Raw genomic sequence first — 24,708 nt, 5'->3', positions numbered from 1 at the left:
ACAAAGGAAGTGCAACTAAAAACTAGTTCAAACACAAAATACAAATACAAAGTAGAGAAATAATACCTGGTTCTGGGCAGGCTGACTACTTTATTAGCATTATCTGTTTTTTTTTTCTTTTCATATCACATAAAATCATATGCAACATATTAGTAATTATACTTACACTTTAAACCTGTTTGGGAAAGCAAATGAATAAGAAAAAAAGGGAAAGTTACATGAGAAACACTGCATTCATAATATTTTAACATCTGAATTCATCTAAACTATGAATAATTTATGGGTTAAACTCATAATAACACAGACTTAATGACATTGTAGGAGAATTAAGTCTTTAAATTCAGAAAGTGAAAATGGTAAGAACTTTATTATTACTGTCACCGACCTACAAGCTGTTAAAATATTTATTGCAGGAAAACAAAGAAATTAACAAGTTGGAATAGGAAATACTGGATTAAAACATGCATATGTGAGTTTCTCCTCTGATAGAGAAATGGAATATTAAAGATGTTCTGATCTTTATAACTGGCATTTTGGTTCACTGCGCTTGAAGACTATTAAAGAAATGGAATCAGGCAACAAGCCCCAGTTATACTCGTCCCCACTCTGGAGCTGAAGCTAGAATTGGAAGGTGCCAATCCTGGAGACTAAATTTATGACACTTTCACATTTGCCTCATAGTTTTACATCCACAGCAAATTTCAAAGACACATCTTAAAATGAAAGAATAACCATTCATTCCAATCTATTTATAAGCAGAAAATGAAGGTACAAAAGTTAGGTTTTAAAATAATACAATTTTACTTTATAACATGTTTACTTTTGTTAATCCACAAAAAGAGAGTAACCAAAATTTACTCTTAGATTGTCAAGCTGGTTACTGAATTAAAAAACAATAAAATAATATATCTTTAAAATATTTAAATATCAAGGATTTTAATATTTTGTTGAAATTGAGACCATTTAGCACAACATCCAGGATGCTTCAGTTTTGATCACTGCCTTGTATGCCAAGTAAAAGATTTCTCACTTATTTTAATGCTAGCAGGATATAGTAAATCTCCTTTCAGAAATAGTTGGATGAAAAAGTAACCGTGATACAGACATATTTAACATGAAAATTAATACTGGATTGATAGCTTAATAATCTAAAAATGTGTCCATTATTGTTTGTGTATAGGCTTTAGATTTGGCATATCAACTTATTTAAGCACACACTGAACTCTAATATGTCAACCTAAACGTTATATTTGCAACTTCTCATTCCTTTTGTGACAGAAAATACTCCTATACTATGTTCATTCTTCAACTTTCAAGTTGGAATTACCTTGCCTTATTTAATTCAATAGAAAATCCTCATTGCTGAGAGAACAAAGATAACAGTTTAACATTATGTAAGGACTTTCATAGTCCTTTCCCTGTAGATATTTTAAATGATGAGTAGCCATTCTACCATTATTTGTTATGACAAGTAATTTGTATGATTTATGATTCCTGTCTGTTAATTATTTTCATTTTGTGGCACCCTCAGGGCTATCTCTCTTCTTAACCTATTCCATAGTTTTGTTTTTATTTTTTAGCACTTATCATCAATAGGGATATACTTAAAAAGCACAACCCTCTATCACACAGGTCCCCATATCTAGTATCAAATAAAGAAAAATTGCTTACTAGACTATTTTAAATATAGATGTTTAGATTAGCTAAAATTTACTTGACTACTGTAAAGAACCTGAAGAAGAAAAATATAGATATTTTAAATGAATGTATTTGTCTATAAGGACCAGAAAAATATAAGACTTGTACAACCAAAATATAATGCAAGATGTTACAATATAGACTCTATCAAGGCTACCCAAGATAGAAGAAACCATATGGAAAATTATATATGGTGTGCTATGATTTTTAAATGATTTTTTCAAACTGTAATATCTGCATAGGGGCAAGTTTGACAATATGGATAAAAACCTAGCATGACAATGCATTGATATTTAGGTTACAGACCTTCCTTTGCAACCGTGGTATCTGTATATGACATTCCACTACCTTTCCTCCCAAAGTTCTTAACCTGATGAAGAGCATAAATGAAACTATAGGAGGTAACCTAATATTCCTGGCAGATAAGAATATTTTAGCACAGGAACACTGAGAAATCTGTGAAAAATGTATTGAAAGTTTGTAGTTTTCCCTTACAGGAAGGTTATTTGCCACGAGAAAAATACCACACTCCCAGAATGTTTGCACCATGAATATTTTACAACTACAAAGCCATTTTACCAGAGGCAAGTTTTTGATATGCCTTCTTGAGGAGCTGTCCGTATTTCAGCAGGTATGAATACTTACTGTCTGTAGCTGACCAAAACCACCAAGATGGCAGGAATACAGCAGACAATAATGATGAAGGCCAGAGCCAGCAGGGCCCCTTCGGTATAGCCGAGACTTTCTCCTCGCTTTTTAATGCTGGTCACTGCCTCCGGAGTTCGGATCTCCAGAATGCGTCCTCCTTCCCCATAATATGGCTGAAAGTCTTTATTGATATCAAGCAGTTTGCCATCTAAAAATCTTTATTGTTAGATAAACAGTAAAATCAATATTAACAGAGAAGGCCTTTTAGTAAACAAAATATTTTTGGTAATCTCTTTTAATATTTTGTTTAATTATAACATAAGCTGAGTCAGAAATCCGATTATGAATAAGGAAAGCGAATATAGAAAGCAAGAGCAATAAAGAAGAGTAACAGTTCTATGTACCCATATCAAACATACTAATAATAATGATCCTTACTATGCTTATAGACTTGGCAAAAGTAAATAACAATGTTATTGAAATTTATATCACTATGTTGAGATTATTTATAGTAAATTATTCAGGTGGGATAAAATATAATATTCTAAATTATATGGTACAATTTAAAAATATGTTCCTGCATTTTATATCTTTTGGTTCTCAAAATAATTCTGTAAAATCGAACCTTAATACTGATTTACTGCAGACCACAAAGTTATAAAGTTACGAAAACAAATCTGAGATATCAACCCAAGTCTTCATAGTATTTAATTAGGTTTCACCAGACCACCCTAAATATTGACACTCTCAAATCTCAAATAAAAATACTTTTATGGGAAAGAATGAACAAATTAAAAGGTTTCCTTCTTCCTAGAAACAGAATACTAAATAAATGACGCAGGCAGTAAATCAGTACATTCAGAATGATAAGAATTGGTGGTTGATTATCTAGTGCATCCGGCAAAGTCACTTCAGTCATGTCTGATTATGGGACCCAGGCTCTTCCACTTGTGGGATTCTCCAGGCCAGAACACTGGAGTGGGTTGCCATGCCCTCCTCCAGGGGATCTTCCTGACCCAGGGATCAAACCCTCATCTCTATGTCTCCTGCACTGGCAGGCAGGTTCTTTACCCACCAGCGCCACCTGGGAAGCCCAATTTATCTAGTAGTTCTTGCAAACCCTTTCACTAAAGAATGCATTTCCAACTATGAGTATTGTGTTGGGGAGAAGAATTAAGGAATAATTGTTACTTAATTTAATTAGACTGAACAGTTTTGTCACATATTTTATGCTGTAATTAGCAGGCATTTTTTTTTTAAGATTCCTCAGGAACATTTAAACAGTCTTTTATGAATCCTATAATATTGATATAACAATTATGTTCTTAAAACCACAAAGCCACAAATGTCTTAGGCATTTGTATTTTGATTTCTTAAGACTTCTATCTATAAAAAATGAAATGTCCTACTGTAGAAAATTGAAAGCAAAATAGTTCAAAAAGCAAAATTACTCAAATGCCCATAATGCAAAGATAACAGCTGCTAATATTTTGGTGCACTAATCTCTTTTTTTTTGCTATTAATAAACATTTTTATATATTTGTAATTACACAGCACATACAAAGTGAAAATATAATTTTAGAAACATGTTTTAATATAAAATACTGATGTGAAAAATACAAAGAAATGTGAAAGAAAGGTTGAAATGGCTCAAAATTTCACCATCAAATAGTAACTGAAGATTTCTATCCCTATGCATTTTACAGGCTATTTCTTCCCTTTTAATCCTTTTATTTTAATTTTCCAAGTGATCGTGCTGACTTTAAATCTAGTTAAACATGCTGTTCATAGCTTCTATAAAGAAAAAAAAATAGATGCCTAATATCAGATATGAATTCCTTGGATAGTTTATTAATCTTCTAATTTAGGAAACCTAATGGCTCAAATAACTCATTTCAGTTTTAAAGCTACGCAGGTTTTTATTCAAGTTATCATACTATAATACAAGGCAGTTAGGATGCTTTTTTATTTTTATTTTTTACAAATATGCTTTTGTAGATGAAAAATATACTTTTTATATCAATTTTTCCTAGATCATTTTCAGATATGTTTAGGATTACTATAAAGGTTTTTCCATCGTTCCTAGTACAAGATTGGAATGGAACTTTACAACACTTTGTTTGAATGTTTATCAGATAAAATAAGAAATTCCAAATGAAATACAGATTAAGAATTACATCACAAGTACTATATCATTAGAAACTGGGAAGGATCAGAAGTAGACAAAGAGCATAAATTGCAGGGAAAAATTATTCCTATCATGCAGACAACAGGTCACTATTCTATTGGATTTTTACTAGATTCTCATTGATATCCAAACCACATAAAGGAAGATTTATTAGTCTTTTTACACTACAATAATTCCACTATTTAGATATTTATTTTGGTTTATTTCTCAATTTAGGAAATCATAAGTATTTGTTTACTAGAAGAGAGCATCACATTTGAATCCATAACTGATTTAGAATAATTTTTTGCTCTATATATGAGAAACAACTTGTCTAGGCAAAAATCCTTGAGGCATAACATTCTCCTCAAAATAGTATGAATTTGATTCCATTGACTTTTGGCATTTATCATACAGATGGAATTTAAGGCATCAATTTTTGTTTCTTTATGATTAAGTCATTTTTGTTTCAATAGTTCTAAAACATACTCAGTTGCTTTTAAAGGACATGTGACAACATTTTCATTGATTCTGCCTGTGATGTAATGAAATCTTTTAATTGTATTTTCAGGTTTTGTTTCTGTGATAACTACTACAATTTTTACCTCAGTTCAGTTCAGTTCAGTTGCTCAGTTGTGTCCAACACTTTGTGACCCCAATGACCGTAGCACGCCAGGTTTCCCAGTCCATCGCCAACTCCCGGAGTTTGTTCAAATTCATGTACATCGAGTCGGTGATGCCATCCAGCCATCTCATCCCCTATCATCCCCTTCTCCTCCTGCCTTCAATCTTTCCCAGCATCAGGTTTTTTCTAATGAGTCAATACTTTGCATCAGGTGCACAAAGTATTGAAGTTTCAGTTTCAGCATCAGTCCTTCCAATGGATATTCAGGACTGATTTCCTCTAGGGCTGACTGATTTGATCTCCTTGCAGTCCAAGGGACTTCTCAAGAATCTTCTCCAACACCACAGTTCAAAAGCATCAATTCTTCAGTGCTCAGCTTTCTTTATAGTCCAACTCTCACATCCTTACATGACTACTGGAAAAACCATAGCTTTGACTAGACAGACCTTTGTTGGCAAAGTAATGTCTCTGTGTTTTAATATGCTGTCTAGGTTGGACATAACTTTTCTTCCAAGGAGAAAGCATCTTTTAATTTCATGGCTGCAGTCATCATCTGCAGTGATTTTGGAGCCAACCAAAATAAAGTCTCTCACTGTTCCCAGAGATATATGCAATTATCAGGTTGTACCTTGATTGTCCTCTAAGTTTGTTTTTACCTCTTTTATCATTTTTTTCTTTCCCTTAATATGCTGTAAGCTTCTTATGTTTATACTTCATTTTGCCAATTTATTTTTCAGATGCCTTTTCATTACAGGCAAGTCCAAGTTTGGATAGTCAATGGATTCTAGGAGATTTTCTCCCTAAAGATGGAAAATGTAGCCCAAAGAAACGTCAGGGTTTGGTTTTTGTTTTTCCATATTTTTTCTGATTTCAGGACTAAGAGCTCTATTGTCTCCTAACATCCATGTCAATCCTTAAAGATGCAATCTAACTGACCTCTGGAATGTGCACTAATCCACATGTAGTCAATGTGAGCAGAGGAAAGGCATACTCCAAAGGGCCTGAGGGTTCCAGCCTGCTACCACGTGGAAGAAGGTCAACCACACTATTCTTCTGTGGAACATTTTTTTACCAGAAAGAGGTAAAGATTCAGGGCATGTAAAACACATATACCATTTGTCTTATATGGTCTTTTTCTGTTGAAAATATTAAACTGTTTTCCAATGTTTTCTATAACAGAGTTATTTCCAGAGATATAGTCTACCTCTAAGTCATCAGAATGGTATTTCTTTTATTTTGTTTTTCAGCATTTATTACTGATCCCGGTTTTCTCCTTGCTTACTTCTTTTAGGAAGGAAATAAAGCTGTCAGATTCAAGATCAATAAAGACATGATATTTGCTCTTTATTCTCATCCATAGTCTACTTAGCTGCTTGTTAAAATCCTTTTTAAGTCTAAGGGTGAAGTGAACAGATCCTTTACTAGCATTTCAGTTCAGTTCAGTTCAGTTGTTCAGTCATGCCTGATTCTTTGTGATCCCATGGACTGCAGCATGCCAGGCTTCCCTGTCCATCACCAACTCCCGGAGCTTGCTCAAACTCATGTCCATCAAGTTGGTGATGCCATCCAACAATCTCATCCCCTATCATCCCCTTCTTTTCCTGCCTTCAATCTTTCCCAGCATCAGGGTTTTTTCCCAATGAGTCAGTATTTTGCATCAGGTGGCCAAAGTATTGGAGTTTCAGCTTCAGCATCAGTCTTTCCAATGAACACTCAGGATTGATCTCCTTTAGGATGGACTGACTGGATCTTGCAGTCCAGGGGACTCTCAAGAGTCTTCTCCAACACTGCAGTTCAAAAGCATTGATTCTTTGGCACTCAACTTTCTTTATAGTCCAACTCTCATGTCCATATATGATACTGCAAAAACCATAGCTTTGACTAGATGGACTTTTGTTGGCAAAGTAATGTCTCTGCTTTTTAATATGCTGTCTAGGTTGGTCATAGCTTTCCTTCCAAGGAGCAAGCTCCTTTTAATTTCATGGCTGCAGTTACCATCTGCAGTGATTTTGGAGCCCCCAAAAATAAAGTCTGTCACTATTTCCACTGTTTCCCTATCTATTTGCCATGAAGTGCTGGGACCGGATGCCATGATCTTAGTTTTCTGAATGTTGAGTTTTAAGCCAACTTTTTCACTCTCCTCTTTCACTTTCATCAAGAAGCTCTTTAGTTCTTCACTTTCTGCTGTAAGGGTGGTGTCATCTGCATATCTGAGTTTATTGATATTTCTCCCAGCAATCTTGATTCCAGGTTGTGTTTCATCCAACCTGACATTTTGCATTATATAGTCTGCATATATGTTAAATAAGCATGGTGATAATATACAACCTTTAAGTAATCCTTTCCCTATTTGGAATCAGTCTGTTGTTCCACACCCAGTTCTAACTATTGCTTCTTGACCTGCATACATATTTCTCAGGAGGCAGGTAAGGTATTCCCATCTCTTTAAGAATTTTCCACAGTTTGTTGTGATCCACACACTCAAAGGCTTTGACATAGTAAAGAAGTAAATGTTTTTCTGAAACTCTCTTGCTTTTCAAAGATCCAACGGATATTGGCAATTTGATCTCTGGTTCCTCTGCCTTTTCTCAATCCAGCTTGAATATCTGGAAGTTCACAGTTCATGTACTCTTGAAGCCTGGCTTGGAGAATTTTGAGCATTACTTTGCTAGCATGTGAGATTAGTGTAATTGCCCTAGCATTTAGCCAACGTTAATCCATTATTGCTCTATTTTCCCTAGATGAGGTAAATTCCTAACCCAATTTCATATCTTCTGATTCACTCAACTGATGAAGCACATGCAAGCTTATATCCCTGCCTCCATTTACTTGTGTGGAACACCACTTTCGAAGAAGCGGGGCTGGCGGGGGTGGGGGGCAAATTGAGAGAGTAGCACTGACATATACACATTGCGCTTAGTCTGTCAGTCACATTCAGCTCTCTGTGAGCCCATGGCCTGTAACCTGCCAGGCTCCTCTGTCCATGCGATTTCCCAGGCAAGAATATTGGAGCGGATTGCTATTTCCTTCTCTAGGGAATCCTCCCAACCCAAGGACTGAACCCACGGCTCCTTCGACTCCTGCATTGGCAGGTGGATTCTTTTACCACTGATCCACCTGGGAAACCCATTTACATTACCATGTGTAAAATAGATAGCTAGCAGGAATCTAGTGTATAGCAAGGGGAGCTGAGCTAGGGGCTCTGTGATGATCTAGAGGAGAGGAAAGGGGATTGGGACGGATGCTTAAGAGGTAGGGGGTATATGTATACATATGGCTGATTCACAGTATTGTAAAGCAGAAAATAACATAACATTGCAAAGCAATTATATTCCAATATTTAGCAAAAAAAGAACAATAAATAACTCAGAAAAAAAGTACAATATGTAACCACAGATCATCCTGCATTTTACCTTGATGATTCAGTGTCGCAGTGTACATAACAATGTAGAATGAAGAGGAGGGTGAGCAGGAGAATGTATTTTGTACTTCAAAAGCCCACACCTAAATGGTGGAGGAACAACTGCCTATTTCCTCGGTCAGTAAACACTGTGGGTCTCTGAAATAGTTTCACAGAGTGGGCAATGGTTAACATATCTGCCCACATCCTTTCCACTTGGATCTGCTTAATAAAGCAAATCAGGGGTGAACCACTATTTTCTCTACACCAGTACACAATTCTTTTAACTAGGTTCTAGTATTTTGTTTTCCAATTATTTGGATTTTCAGTATTTTTACTCTTTTTCCTGGATTTAGGAAGTTGAAAGAAGTTTTATCAGAACTTGGTAGTTAGATTCATTTTAAATTACGTATTTTTAAACATTGCAATTCTAAATGCAGTTTGTAAAATACACCAGCTTTTTCTACATTCTTCTTTATCTCTGATTTACTATTTGAACAGGCTAATGTTAAGCAGCCTGGGCATATAAAAAATATGTACAAGCTAAAATTGTATTTGCTTATTTTCAAATTTAATTAAGTTTTGTTTTAAAATAGAATTGTCTCTTTCTGCTCAGGAGGCAGAATGCCACAGGAGAATGTGGCACCCACCCTAATGACTGGAAAGTCTATAAAATTGAAACTATAAATTTTTTGCAAGCAAAAAAAAAAAAAAAAAAAAAACTGAATTGCAAAGGGTAACAGTTCCCTCCAACAGTGAGATGGGACCATGCATTGTTTCATCTTTCTTAGAACAAGGTAAAAATAGTGTTATAAATTTAAATAAAATAAATCAACTAAAATTTTAATAAATGCTTAAAATCTAAGTGTGTATCAGCGTATAGGTTTTAAAAAGTTATCCACAAACACACATGGGATTTGCACTCATTTGCAAACTCTTCCGTGTGGACACTATAAGATAGATTGGGTACAGGGCAGGGAACCAGAGAAAATCCTCTACACAGTGAAGGGATACAGGAAGTAATCAGCTAAGGCTGGGGTGGTCTGCTGTCTGAAATTCCCTGGACCTTTATCTCATACAAAGCAAGAGCTACATAGAGAGAGAGGAAGGAAAGCTTAAGTGAAGGTCCACTACTTCTGGAAAAGAGTCATGAGCAAAGTTCCCGCCATTTGGGGGAGAAGAAGGAGATTTCTGTAGCCGAAGACCCTGCAAAGTAGAGGTCTTTGCAGGCGGGGGAGGGTGGGACAGGGACTCTCTTACACACAAGAACCTCCACAGTTATGAAGGAGATTATGGATGCCACAAGAAAGAGCAAAAGAAAAGATGAGAAAGCCCTGTCCTAAGTCCTAGGCATACAGACTAGACAAGGAAAATAGAATCTCCCAAACCCATCATTGTCTCATCCCCACCTTAAGAGTAGAACCAAGCAGCAAGCAAGGGCCGTTTACTCCATCAGGAGAGTAAGAGAATGGAGAGAAAGGCCTCTGTCACAGACATTCAAGGACTGCTGAAAGATAAAGAGAGCAGTAGAACTAGACAGATAATCCAGGTATCGGAACTGTCACATAGGGGCTCTAATACAACTCTGATTAATATTTTATGGGATCTAGTATAAGGTGGGAAACATGCCTGAAATGAGAAATTCAGTAAGGTGGTAGAAACTGTAAGAACCAAATGGAAAAGGAAAAAAAAAATTTTTTTTGAAAGACAAAGAATTCCTTTAATGTGCTTAAGGAAAGGCTAATGCAGATGAATCAATGAACTTGAAAAAAGGGCAACAGAAATTATCCAAAGAAAATACAAAGAGACAAGAATGTTGGGGGAAGGGAGAAGAACAAGAATAAAGCACTCAAAAGCTATGAGGAAAAAACAAATTTTAATTGGAGTCTGAGAAAAGGAATACAGACAGAATAGGGTATAAGAAATATTTGAAGATATTTTGTCTGAGAATATTCCAGAAATGAAAATAATAAGAACAAAAACTCCCCAAAGATGCAGATTAAAGATACTCAAAGAATCTCAAGAATAAAAGAAAGATAAAAATGATATGCATAAACTGCAAAAAATCTAAGCAATTCAGATAACTCAAAATGAGAAAAATCAAAATACTCATAACCTCATGAAATAAAATATGTAATTAAAGAGTATTAATGTCATTCCAGTTTTCTATGCACTTATCTGTTTTTTTTAAATTTTTTGATATAGATAAATCAGTTTTCAAAAATCGAAGTGAACGCCTTGGAGGAAGTACATTTTTTTTTGTTTCTAATGCTTTTTCCAGAAAATTCTAACATTCTTAGCTTTTAGGATAAGGGAAAATTGAGAGGATAATCCTATTTCCGTTGGTCTGGACACTAGGCAACAATCCTAATGTCCTAGTGTATTCGTTCAGTGTTAAAAATAAATATACAAAACCTTTTATAACTTTAGAATAAGTAATAATGTCTGATAACATCGCTGCGTTATCAGCCTTGTATTATGTAATATATCTATGCAATTTCATTACAAAACATGTCAAGAAACAATTCTAGGGTTTAAATTAGACCAGTGTTTCACAGCTGCTAGTTCAAGGTGAAGAGTGCTAAGAAAAAATTTTTAATACTTCACAGATATTCTGTCTTCTCCTCAATAGAATTTTTTTAAAGTTTATAGTTACTATATATTTTTTGTTTTCTTCTTGGCTATAATAGTTATTGAATTGAATTTAGAGTTCTACTCTTCACAATATAATGTAGGTTTGGGAAAAGTTGTTTAGAATGAAGAATGTGTATCTTATATTTCATACTGTCAGTTGAAATCAAATTGGCTTCAGTTTCCAAATCTTTTATCTCTAAAATATTTGTAAGTACAGTTCAAATTATAATCAACATTATTTTACTCTCTAGAGACAGGTTGTCATCCTAAAGACAGAGATATTTTTAAATTTTGTAAAACTTAAATTCAATCTATCATCATATTTTGAAATAAAACAAATATATATATAAAAGAATGCAGATGAATTTAAATAAATGTTAATAATGAAAATTAATAGAAAGAACGTATATAAATTACTTTTAAAGTGTATTCCTAAAGAACTTTTAAATTAATAAAGTAAGCAAATATTGACTTAGCAGACTTAAATGCTGCTTCGTTTGGATGGTGATTCTAAAGCCTAAGAGGAAGCCATTGCTTCATTCATTTGTGTTTCCTCACAGTGATTAGTATATTATCTTGCAAATGGACAAAATTTCTATTATATATAAATTTATTTAATCTTAATTATTAATATTTGACAACTATGTCTTTTAAAAAATTAAGTTGATATTAAATCAGTATTTTATTGTTGCTAAAATAATAGTTGAATATTGATGAACAGATATAATGTAAAACTAAATTCAGGATTCATGAGTTTTAATAAATAAATGGGTAAACACTTACTAAATAAAAACATGCACCCATATATGGACAAACATGTAAATTTATATATGCATATATTTATTTACATGCTGTTTATTATATAGAGAGACAAAGAAAAACTAAATTCTGAAATAATGGGTTTTGAAGATATATATGTAGCTTATACTTATATATACACACATCTCTGAATATTTGGAATATACACATTTTATTATATAACAATATGTATTTTTATTATAATATGTGTTTTACTTTGGATAAGAACTACATGCCAAGAATCTTTTGAACACTAGGTGTCACTAAAGTAAAGAAGAAATTAACAGCAACAAAAGCTGTTCTAGAATAACTTCCGAAGGAGACTATAACAGCATTTTGTTTATGATTCTGTTATTTTCCTTATTTTTAGGATTTATAACTCATATATTCAAATTCACACCAGGGTGCAATGTCACATGGACTTAGGTAGAAGTGACTATATCCTCTGCTTTCCACCAGCAAATCAGGGAAAAATCAGATACTCATTTTTGCCTATTCAGGAAGACCTTGAAGAAATTAAGCTGCTTCTTAAAATTCAAGCCTGTTAATATCATTGCAGGCAAACTGCCACTTTAAGAATAAATCTGTGCTTTCCTCTCTAAGAGCCAGGTTTGTGGTGTAAAAGTGGAAGAAGATGAAAGGTGATCTCACTGAACTGCTCTTTGCTCTTAAGCATAATGGATCTTCTGACATCTCAAGGAGAAAGATTCTAGGCATGAGCACCCTAGGCATTCCTTCTTAGATTTTTTTTTTTTTTTTGCTCACACTTCACTTTAAAAAACAATTTGGTGGGTTTTAAACTTTTAAGTGAGGATTCCCTTGTAGCTCAGTTGGTAAAGAATCTGCCAGCAATGCAGGAGATCATTCGATTCCTAGGTCAGGGAGGTTTCCTGGAGAAAGAAACAGCAACCCACTCCAGTATTTTTGCCTGGAGAATCCCATGGACAGAGAAGCCTGGTGGGCTACAGTCCATGGGGTCACAAGAGTTGGATGCGCCTTAGTGACTAAACCATCAACCACCACCAAACTTTAAGTACTTACAGCCTTAAATTAGGATTATCTATGGGTGATATTGAGAAGGCAATGGCAACCCACTCCAGTACTCTTGCCTGGAAAATCCCAGGGATGGTAGAGCCTGGTGGGCTGCCGTCTATGGGGTTGCACAGAGTCAGACACCACTGAAGCGACTTAGCAGCAGCAGCATGGATGATATTGCAACCATAGTGCTGTTACAGACAAAAAAATACTCACTTAAAAAGCTCATTTCTGTCGATGGCTCTGTTGGTTTGGGGGTCTATTGCATAGACAGTCAAGTCACACTTGGTATAATCTTCTAGAGAAAAGGCATCACCATGCCTGCGAGCACCAATGGACTCCACCACAACCTTGGCACCAGGAATTTGCTCCTGAACATAGCGATCCAAAATCCTATAAATCAAACAAAGCACAAACATGACATTCTGACAGATTAATTGGGGGGAAAAATCACCTTCATCTTGAAATGACATTTAGTAAATGAAAAATGATGACAGCCTGGTTTTTGCTAATGTTTAGTGAATACTGACTCTTGAAAAAAATTCTCCATGTATTTAGAACATTTAACTCCCAATGATGCTAGACGCTGAATAAGGTAGAAAGAGGTCATCAACCATGTTCTCTTTAAGTCTAGACTTTTAAAATTTATGGTACCAACTGAGCTTTTACATGGCTCATGAGAAATACCTACTAGTGTTGTACAAATAAAGCTGTCTGTGCTTTATAGGAGCCATGGGGTCTTAGAACTCTTGAGTTCATATGGTTGGTGTTATAAATTACACCTTTCACCAGATTTTGTGATACATGCCATATAGCTATATACCAAGGTGCAAGAGTAGGATAGCTGTTTCCCTCAGTGTATAAAGAACCTTAGAAAACTTTAGCAGTGGAAGAATGTAGATATTCTCCTTTGCCAGATTTATCAGATTATGATAAAATCCTCAGAGGCTATTTAGGTGAATACAGATAACTAAAGTGAAAGTGAAAGTGTTACTTACTAAGTCCTGTCCCATTCTTTGTGACCCCATGGACTGTATGTAGCCCACCAAGCTCCTCTGTCCATGGAATTCTCCAGGAAAGAATACTGGAGTGGGTTGCCATTTCCTTCTCCAGGGCATCTTCCCCACCCAGGGATCGAACCTGTGTCTCCTGCATTGCATAGCAGACTACCAACCAAGCCACTAAATAACTAAAAGATATATCATTTAGTACAGAGTTAGTAATATTCAGTAGAAAAAAAAAGAAATAACATTAACCCATAGGTAATTTTCTGTAAAGTACAATATTTTTTCTAATTGGATAATGATTTTAATTGAAAGTATAAATTATAGTCAAATAAAGGCAATTTCCATAATGTTCTTTTTCTTATTAAATACTTCATATTATTAATCCTTGAAGATTAACACTAGAATGCATGTTATTAAATATAGGCATTTATATGTAAATGAATTAATTTTAATAGCTAAACACATGACAAATAGAGTCCAAGCTATGAAGCATTTGGGGGGGAATGAGGAATAACATATTCTAAAGAATTTTGATACACCAGGAAATAACTTTTACTTCAGATGCCAAAATTGACCTGTTTTCTCCTCTATTAAAAAAAATATATTGCCTTCAGAGTCTGGTACGTGCTTGGTTTGCCCTGTTGAAAGAGAAGCAGGATATGAAGCTCGGAGGAGCCAAGCACCAAGCACTTCTATCGTGTGCACCCCAGAGGACATCGCCAGTGTCAATGAAGTGTCTTCTTGTTTACTTTAAACTGGTGTGGAAGAGCATAGTTGAAGTTTTTCTTACTGAAGTACTCCTCATTCTTTTCTTTTTCTCACATTATCAAGATTTTTTTCCTTAAACATTTAGAGATATTTTGGGATAAAGCTAAATAAGTTCAGATCTGAAGACTTTTTTTTTAACCTTTTTCTGATAAATATATTAAAACTAAATTTAACTATTTTAAAATATGAACATATTTTGTAAAAATTTTGTAAAAATCAATCTTTCTATTTATCATCTATGTCCATATACCTAAGCATTTCTATAATATCTGCCTACTCTCTCTATATATATTATTATATATATATATAACATTGCACATATACATATATATAAATATATATGTATGACAATCATAAGAATGAATTTTTAGAACTTGATCTTCATATGTACATAGATAAAGGGTTGCTTCCAATTTTTTTAACCTCATTTTTTTAAAAAATGTAACTCTCTAAGTACTTTGAATAGGCAAATATAAATTAAAGCTAATGTTTACATTGCCCGTATTTTATTTCACTCCAATTTATTAAGCCAATTCACACATACATGTTGAAATCAAATGTCTTGTGGATTTACAGTTTATAATTTCATCAAGAAATTCTACCAGTATAAGTATTTGCATAGAAGGCAATGGCAACCCACTCCAGTACTCTTGCCTGAAAAATCCCATGGACAGAGGAGCCTGGTAGGCTGCAGTCCACCGGGTCGCTAAGAGTCCGACACGACTGAGCAACTTCACTTTCACTTTTCACTTTCATGCATTGGAGAAGAAAATGGCAGCCCACTCCAGTGCTCTTGCCTGGAGAATCCCAGGGATGGGGGAGCCTGGTGGGCTGCCGTCTATGGGGTCGCACAGAGTCGAACATGACTGAAGTGACTTAGCAGCAGCAGCATAAGTGTTTGCATGCTACTAGGTCACTGTCAATTTATGATATTATGACTTTGAAGGCTTTAATTAATAGAAGACTTCTGCTTCAAGTGAAAGTGGAGTGTAAGTGAAAGTAGTTCAGTTGTGTCCAACTCTTTGCCACCCCATGGACTATACAGTCCATAGAATTCTCCAGGCCAGAATACTGGAGTGGATAGCCTTTCCCTTCTCCAGGGGATCTTCCCAAACTAGGGATCAAACCCAGGTCTCCCTCATTGTAGGTGGATACCTTACAAGCTGAGCCACAAGGGAAGTCGAAGAATACTGGGTAGCCTATCTCTTCTCCAACTGGGGTCCCCTTCATTGTAGGCAGCTTCTTTACCAACTGAGCTATCAAGGAAGTCTAACTTTAATAAAATAAGTTCTATAATTTATAATTTATATATATATGTGTATGCATACTCACATACAGGGAGAGAGAGAGAAATATCTATAATACTCTTTATTAGTCTGTAACATCTGTGTCATACACAAACACTCTATCAAGGGAGATGCCTGTGATGATGTTTATATAATGTTAATTATGCCCTGAATCTAAATTCTTGGAAGCGATACATCCATTGAAAATATAAGTAGTATAATCGAACATTTGGCAGTATGGTATTTAATCATGGCAACATTTTTCAAAACAACAAACTGTCTGATCTGTGAAGAATTAAATACAGTGTTAATGAATTGTTATAATAATTATAATACTTAAAAAAATTAAATTTACATTTAGGGATTGTTGTTCTATTTCAGTTTAAAAGATCAGTAGCATACTCATAATATTTAGTAATATGTTATTATGTGATCTTTAGACAAAATTTCAAAGTTTCTATAAGGAAATATGTTAATACAATTATGTGTATTATATGTACACGTTTATGTCTAAATATATGTATATATAACATTTTACTGTGCTACCACATGATAGCTAAATATTTAAAATTTAAACTAGTTTCTAATTTACTTTAAAAATTTCAATCTATATAGCCTTCTTATAATAAATGTTGAAAGAGAAAGCTTTTTAAGCAAAACACTTTTTTTTAAATCACAGACTAAAAGAACTAATAAACAACTGGCTCAGTTAACTGTTTTATTATCAAAGGTAGTTATTTTTGGTTTATTCCCCTAAATTTTAATTTACAGCATCACTTATCCAATTTCTTATATGTGCAATTCACCAGAAATTGTATTATAAAAAAATAAGTGTAGCAGCTTTACTGAGATAGTTTTATAACTAAAACAAGTACTTACTTATGGCTAACTTTTATTTTTTCACACTAAATTTGTTACACCAATCATCTTTTCAGTTACCTATTTATGTGAATGAGCCACAGTAAAATTACCATTTGATGGGCATTTCTGGCCTTGTGTTAGAGCAGCTCATTCCTCCTCCACCCATAGCGCCCCAAAAATAGATTGGGTTTTTAATTAAGTCTGCCTTCTAAGAAGAATTGTGCAGAGGGAGTGGTTAAGAACCCAACCTGCTGCTAGCTCATAGATGTAGATTCTAATTAAATTTCCACCACTGGCATCTATGTGTTTGTGAAAATTACTGAGCCTCTTATAGTTTTAGGAAATTCTTCTCTGCAAAGAGGAAAATAATAATTTCTACCTCAAAGGCCTCTATGAGACATTATTTAGATAACACTCAATTAAGTGCACAAAGCTCAACAAATAAAAATCATGCCACAAATGTTAGCTATTTGTTGTGATGGTTGTAAAAAACTCCTCAGATTTCATGACTGTAAATCCTACTTAGCTTTTTGTTGAAGTGAATATGTTTTATATTTAACTAGCAACACAGGCAGCTCCACTCCAGGTACCTGTCAATATTTTTTCAAAAGCCTGGCTAAGAGAATCCATAGGCACTGCAGATGGCCAGAGGGATCCGCAGCACAGCACAGTTCCTAATATTCTAAACTCATTTCCTCTCATGAAACAGACTTGTAGAGACTCTACCCAGACCATATCCTCAGCAACAATCCAGGTGCCATAGAACATTTTGTTAATGACATTAGGAGATATCTTTTCTAAGATGTCCCACAGGATAAAACATTCCTCCAATCTTGCATTACACTCAGAAATAGTTCTACATTTCCACTGGAAGTGATTCTTTTTTTTTTTCCTTAATTTTTTAACTGATTCACATTTTTTTTCCTATTTTTTGTGTGCTTCTTTCACTTTGGCCTTAAAATGATGAAAACCAAGTTTGTTTCCTACTTTGGAGTGTCTCTGCAGGATGCTTTTGCCTCTTTATTACCAGTATCGTTTTCATTCTTTCCACAATGTCTTTCTATTCTGTTTGCAATATTCAGTTTCTGACTCACGTTAAATGTTTTTTATCTTGTTTCACTGTATGAATCATTATAAACTTCATTAATTCTCCTTGAATAAAGTTAAACATTAAAAAAAAAACTAAACGTAACCTCTGTTACAGCTTAGACATAAGTAAAATTATTAATAAAATAGTTTGTGTTGCTGCTGATACAAATGGAATTTTCTTATATAAACACGTACTTGAATTTATTCCACAAGCTAATAAAACAGCAGCACAGAAAGGTAAATTATATAGAATTTGGAAAAAGTTAAGAGAAGAACTACAAAGATGATTAAGAGAATAGAGGTACCAATCACTGCTAATCAGGTATCTGAACTGAGTGGCTGCACAAGAACACAATATATTTACCTCGTACCATTGCCTGGAAATAATCATAAGAGATAATAAGCTGTTCTATTTGGCAAAACTTCTGGACCATAAAACAAAAAAATGTGAGAGAAAGAAGCATTTTGAAAAGAAAAAAAAAAAGAAAAAAAAGATCTTGGACATCTTTATAAAGCAGCTGTGATTCATGTTTTTAAAGGAATCATAATATCAAGATATTATTTTCATCTTGCAACTGCTTTCTAGTTATTTTCTATTTGGTGCAAGCAAAAATTCTGAAAAATAAACTGAATGATATGATATTTGGGAAATGTAAACAGAGATTACAACACTTTACTTTTTTTCCCCCCTATTGTTTGCTTCAAAATATTTATTCAAATTATTATAAAATATATAGCACAAATAATAAGTTAAATAAAAATATTACAGTCAATATTATGGTACCGTCATTAAAATTGTCTCTTACGAATTAAATTTATTTTTATTTCCTACAGTCTAGCTTAGCCTATTCTTTAAGCTTGCTCTTTTCTTAAGTAGAATACTTGCTCCAACACTGCTTTATTTTTTTAATGTTTGTGTTCTTCTTTCAGGGCAAACAAAGACAATGTAAAACCATCTCTATCAGCCCTAAAACAAAAAACAGGGTTTTTAAAATAGGTATTTCAATCCATTTTCAGTTTTTTCAGTTAAGAAGATTCTACTTATCTCTTTTTGCAAACAATAGCAGTTGCTCGAATATATCAAACATTATTTTTAAATAAAAATAAAATTAAAATATCCTCAGTGAAATTCTAAAAAGCATTATGTTTATTTGTGGGGTTTTTTTGTTTGTTTGTTTGTTTTGCTTCGTTTTCATTGTTTCTGGGGGAAAAAAAGGAAAAAAAAATAGGTGCAAATATATTGAATCTGACAAAAAAATACCATCTAACAGCTAAGCACCATTCTTTTATATGTGTGTGTGTGTGTGCTAAGAAAAATGGAAGAGGGACACAATTATGTATTTACATTTTTCTATATCATATAAATCAGATGGCAAATATAAATTTGGAACACTAATTTATTATCCTTCAATACTTTTTTCTTTCTCCTAAGAGAAACTGTTAGTTTTGACTATAAGCATTTAGAAATGTGTTAATCAATCAATGGTGAGTATGGCCATTAAAATATGAATAAACCTATTGAAAGCAAACAGATCAACATAATTGACTCTACTGAACCAATGTACAGTGGAATCTAAAGAAAAGTAAGATCTAGTTGACTCCATCGACTATAGCTCACCAGGCTCCTCTGTCCATGTAATTCTCCAGGCAAGAATACTAGAATAGGTTGCCATTCCCTTTTCCAGGGAATCTTTCCCACCCAGAAACTGAACCCTGTTTCCCACACTGCAGGCAGGTCCTTTACCATCTGAGCTACCAGAAAAGTCCAAAAAGTAATTTGCTTTGGTTATTTCTTCAAAGTACGTAAGTAACAACATCAGATACTGTTATGTACAAGTCAAATTGTATTCTGGGATATCTTAATTTTGTAAAATCTATGAGTTCTTGTAACATAATGAGTTGAAAAATGAGTATTTCCTCTAGGAAAGACAGGAAGTTACTTCTTTCTCTGTGAAAATAAAGCCCCAAACTAAGTATTTCAGAAAAATATTAGGTGAATAACTTTTGTGTCATAACAATGAATCACCTAGACTGAATAAAATCAAATTACGTTTCTCATTTTTTAAAGGAATCATGATATATACCTTGAATATTTAAAAGTTTGGATTTCATTTTATATTGAGTTTATGTTTTATTTTTATGACTGGCTTCAATTTATTTTACAGCTATTAGATGCCTATTATAAAAAATAAATATTTTCAAAAGTTGTGCTATTGAAATGTCTATGCTTGATAATCTGATAAAATTAGATAATTTATAGTCATTCTCTGTTGATAACCTCAACTTCATCTATGTGTTAAGAATACTTGAGCAAAATTGGCGTGTGATTGGAGATATTTACAGTAATTCAATTTAGAACATAGTAGATGAGAAAAACTACACAACTATAAATTTTCAATACAGTAAAATATTTCATACATCCCAGCTGAGCCTATATATTTTTTAACATATTTTCATTGGTTTGATTGGATAACATCAGTTATGGTTATCAGTTCACATGGAATAAATGAGATAAAAAAAAAATCTCAATGTAGAGCTAAAAATGTGACTGTGGGGAACAGATAATGGAGCTTTAACCCATTACCAAGTTGGGAAATTAGTATCATGATGGTGAGAGAGGACTGACATCCAGGGATTTTATTGATATGAATCAAAAATTGCCATATAAAGTCAATCCTTTCCAAGAACACAATACTATTACTTTCACATGTATAATTTTTATCAAATTTTTCAGTGTTCAAGTATGGCAAATATTATTTGGCTTTGTTTGCTCAGACCCAACACCTAGGAGTCATTATTGTATCTTACTTTTTCCCATATGTACAATTTATAACAAATTCTGTAAGTTGTACCTTCAAAAATTATACCCTTAACTCCTCCTTGTGTCCATACCTACCATTAGTTCCAAGCCACATTGATCCCTCTCCTGGACTATGGTTCTAGACTTTTAACTGGTCCCCTGATTTCCCACTCAACAACCTTTTAAAACTTAAGCTACAATATTACTTCTCTGTGCAAAACATTTAAAACAAAATGCCCAAAAGAAATACAATGCAAGTTACACATATAAATTCAAATTTTCTGTAGCCACATTAAAAATTAAAAATAAAAATGTGTTGAGGTGAATTTAATATATTTATTTAACTGTATATATCCAAAATGACCATTTCATATATAATCCATATAAAAACATTAAGGAGATATTTTACTTTTTTTGGTATTAAGTCTTCGAAATCTGTTGTGTATTTTATACTTGCAGCACCTCTCATTTGGACTTTTCACTTTTCATGTCCTTGATAACCGCATGTAACTAGTAACTACTATGCACGTATGCATGCTAAATTTGCTTCAGTTATGTCTGACTCTTTGTGACCTTACGAACCATAGCCCATCGGGCTCCTCTGTCCATAGGATTCTCCAGGCAAGAATACTGGAATGGGTTGCCATATCCTCCTCCAGGGGATCTTCCAGACTCAGGGATCAAACTCAAATTTCTTACCTCTCCTGCACTGGCAGGCAGGTTCTTTACCACTAGCTCCATCTGGGAAGCCCAGGACTTTCTATTTTACACAAAGTAAAATGTTAAAATCATCCAGGTGGCCTATGAGATCCTATATAACTCATTTCCTACATTGACATCTATACCTTGATATGACAAATATATTCCTAACTCTGGATTTTCATATATGTAGTGTCCTCTCTCTGGGATAACTTTCTCTACTCCTGCCTCCCCACATCACCACAGACAAATAACTTCTTCCCTCACTTCTCTTAGGTTTCTGCTAGATTTCTGCTTATTAGAAAGGTTTTCCTCAATCATCCTATATGAAATAATATGTCTGTTTCATAATATATATTGTTAGTTTTACTTGTTTTTATTATAGTTATTACTGCTTGACATCAAATTATGTATTATTTATTATTCTTATCCTATTTGCTATTTTACCCCCCAACAGAATGTGTTTCTTGGGAACAAGGACTTTGCTTAAGTTCACTGCTAAATCTTCAGTGCTTACAACTAAGAACTACTCTTTATTTAATAACTACATTGCCAGCTTCAGGATATGGATGCATACTCATTCACTAAGTCATGTCGGACACTTTTGCAACCACATGGACTGTAGCCCTCCAGGCTCCTCTGTCCATGGAATTTCCCAGGCAAGAATACTGGGGTGGGTTGTCATTTTTTCTCCACAGGATCTTCCCAACCCAGGGACTGAACCAGCATCTCCTACATTGGCAGGCAGATTCTTTACCACTGGGCCACCAGGGAAGCCCCAAGATATGGATTCTAGGAATCAAAAAGTTTAATTTCCTAGTCTAAGACTTCTTAACCACTAGTGGGCCAGGGTTTAAGCCTAGATCCTGTGAATTCAAAAGGAAAAGCCTTCCTAGGAAAAACTGCTAATAATATCACTTGGGAATTTCACACAAGATTTTTTTTTAAGTGTTTTCTTATTGGAGTTAGAATAGAAAAAACAAGCATTGTAACTTTTTCTCTCTACAAAATATAATGCTCCAAATTAGGAATCACTAATTTAGAGCCCACTAGCTAAATCAGCCTTACCTGTTCTTGAAAATAAAGTTTTATTTACAAAAGGATTTTGCTATGATGATTACTAATTATTTTTAACAGTTAAATAATTTAATAACAAAATTAATTTAATGAAGCAGCAAAATTTAAATAATATCATTAAAAGTACAAATATTATTTTAAATTTATTATTAGTAAACTATTAACATACCCCTTTATAGAAAATTCCCTGAGCTTCCCAACTCTAGAACAAAATGTAGATAAAAATGATCAATGATAATGTGTTTATTGATTTGCCTTTCAACTCCACCTTTCCTCTCAACACTAAGTCTTATGCAGATTTGAGACAATGTAAGTGCTGGCTTTTATTTTTTATTGTTTCCTAGATTTTCTTCTGAAGTGATTTTATAATTCTTATCCCAGAAATACACATTTTGGCTAGATTTCTAAAGTATGTTTTGTAAGCTCTATTCCAGGAGCTATGGATTAATTACACTAACTCATTTCAGATGCTCTGTAAATTTTTCATGGAACTATTAGGCTCCTCCACACCAAAGCAATAACTACATCAATAAATTTCTAATTTCACTGAATTTTCATATTGTATTTAGAAAATAAGAAGCATTTGACAAACTCTGAGACCTAAGTTACCAATTCTGATTTATATTATAACACAATATTTCTAAATTCTTTTATCCATATTTTTGAAAATGCCATTTCCACAGATTCTTACCATTTAAATTTTAGAATCCCAAGCATCTTTTATTTATATGAGCCTCATGGTGAAGTGAAAAGAGCAAGGAGGAAAACACAAAATGCAAACAATTCTTAGCTTCTTTAGAGACTATTGCCAATCATTTGTATGTTCTAATAAGATCTCTTTAACCTTACCCTCACAGCTATTTCTCCTACACCTTAATCTCAAGAGTTTGTAACAGAAAAACAATGCTCACAAATAGATAAATGCTAAGATCAATCTAAGATGCCTCAAAATGCAAATGTGGGAGGCCACTCATAAGGGGCACAGATTCCCATTAAGGGAGAATTTGCTGAATACATTATTATAATTAGAAAGACATGTGTTTCATTGCAAAAGGTCATTTGGTTACTTCTATAAGCATTAAAAAACAAAGTAATAAAAGAAAAAAAAATTTTTAGTAGAGCTATTTAAGTCAGTTCCAAGGAAGTGGGAAGTAATTATTATCATTCCTATAGCAGCTAACATTTACTCTTTGAGCATTCTATTTTCCAGGCATCATGCTCTTAGTTATCAAAGGACATTGACCTCTTTTGAAAAATCTTCCCAATTGTGAAATGAATTTATTAGATCATTACATTTTTCTTTGATCTACTCTTCCAATTTGTGCTGATTTTGTGCTTATCAGGAACACTGGATTATGATCTGGCCACTTCCCTAGTGGCTCAGCAGTAAAGAATCCACCTGCAATGCAGGAGATGCAGGAGAAGCGAGTTTGATCCCTGGGTCAGGAAGATCCCTTGGAGAAGTAAATGGCATCCCTCCAGTATTCTTGCCTGGAAAAATCCCAAGGAGAAGAGAAGCCTGGTGGGCTAAAGTCTATGGGGTCTCAAGGGTCAGACACAGCTGAGCAACTGAACACAAACACAAAGAAGAAACAAAAATGTTGATCATATGGAGTTTGTTTTCCCATCTTAAGATAGAGATGTCTCAGGAAATACAGAAGATGGCTTTGAAGGTGATGTGACTTATCTAAGAATACCTACAGGAAACATATATATTGGTTAGTCTCATCTTTGGAATAATAAATTCCTATTTTTAAGTATCAAGTTGTCACTCTGCTGTCTACTTTGTCTAAGTGTATGCTTTCATTATGCCCTCCATTCTCTCACCCCCAGCCCTGGGACATGGAGCATTTGGGGCTTTATGGTGCTGAATCAGATCTAACAGTCTTTATCACTACTTCCATCTTCTGTCTACTAAAGTTGATTTCAGAGGAATCATAATGACTATAAACTATATGATTCCAAGGGTATGATCTTCTGGAAAAGGTGTACTATGGAGATAGTAAAATGATCACTGATTTCTGGGGGTTAGTGGGAAAGGTTTGAATAGTTGGAACATGGAGGATTTTTTAGAGTAGTGAATCTATTCTGTATGATACTACAATGATAGATACAG

The 24,708-nt window shown here is 33.9% G+C and overlaps 1 protein-coding gene across 6 annotated transcripts in view; it reads right to left on the bottom strand.

The window, feature by feature from the left end:
* Positions 1-24,708, bottom strand: part of PCDH15 (protocadherin related 15) — a 1,725,758-nt gene that overhangs the window by 27,889 nt on the left and 1,673,161 nt on the right. For all 6 annotated transcript variants that reach the window (XM_070470562.1, XM_070470566.1, XM_070470561.1 and 3 more), the window contains 2 exons: positions 13,222-13,398; positions 2,344-2,562 (listed from right to left, as the gene is read on the bottom strand). In XM_070470562.1, coding sequence (XP_070326663.1) covers positions 2,344-2,562; positions 13,222-13,398 — 396 coding nt within the window. The remainder of the gene's footprint in view (positions 1-2,343; positions 2,563-13,221; positions 13,399-24,708) is intronic.

This window comes from Odocoileus virginianus, chromosome 7 (assembly GCF_023699985.2).
Source record: "Odocoileus virginianus isolate 20LAN1187 ecotype Illinois chromosome 7, Ovbor_1.2, whole genome shotgun sequence".
Classification (NCBI taxonomy): Eukaryota; Metazoa; Chordata; class Mammalia; order Artiodactyla; family Cervidae; genus Odocoileus; species Odocoileus virginianus.
The sequence above is the reverse complement of the archived record's forward strand: the minus strand, read 5'-3'. Positions and strand labels throughout refer to the sequence as shown.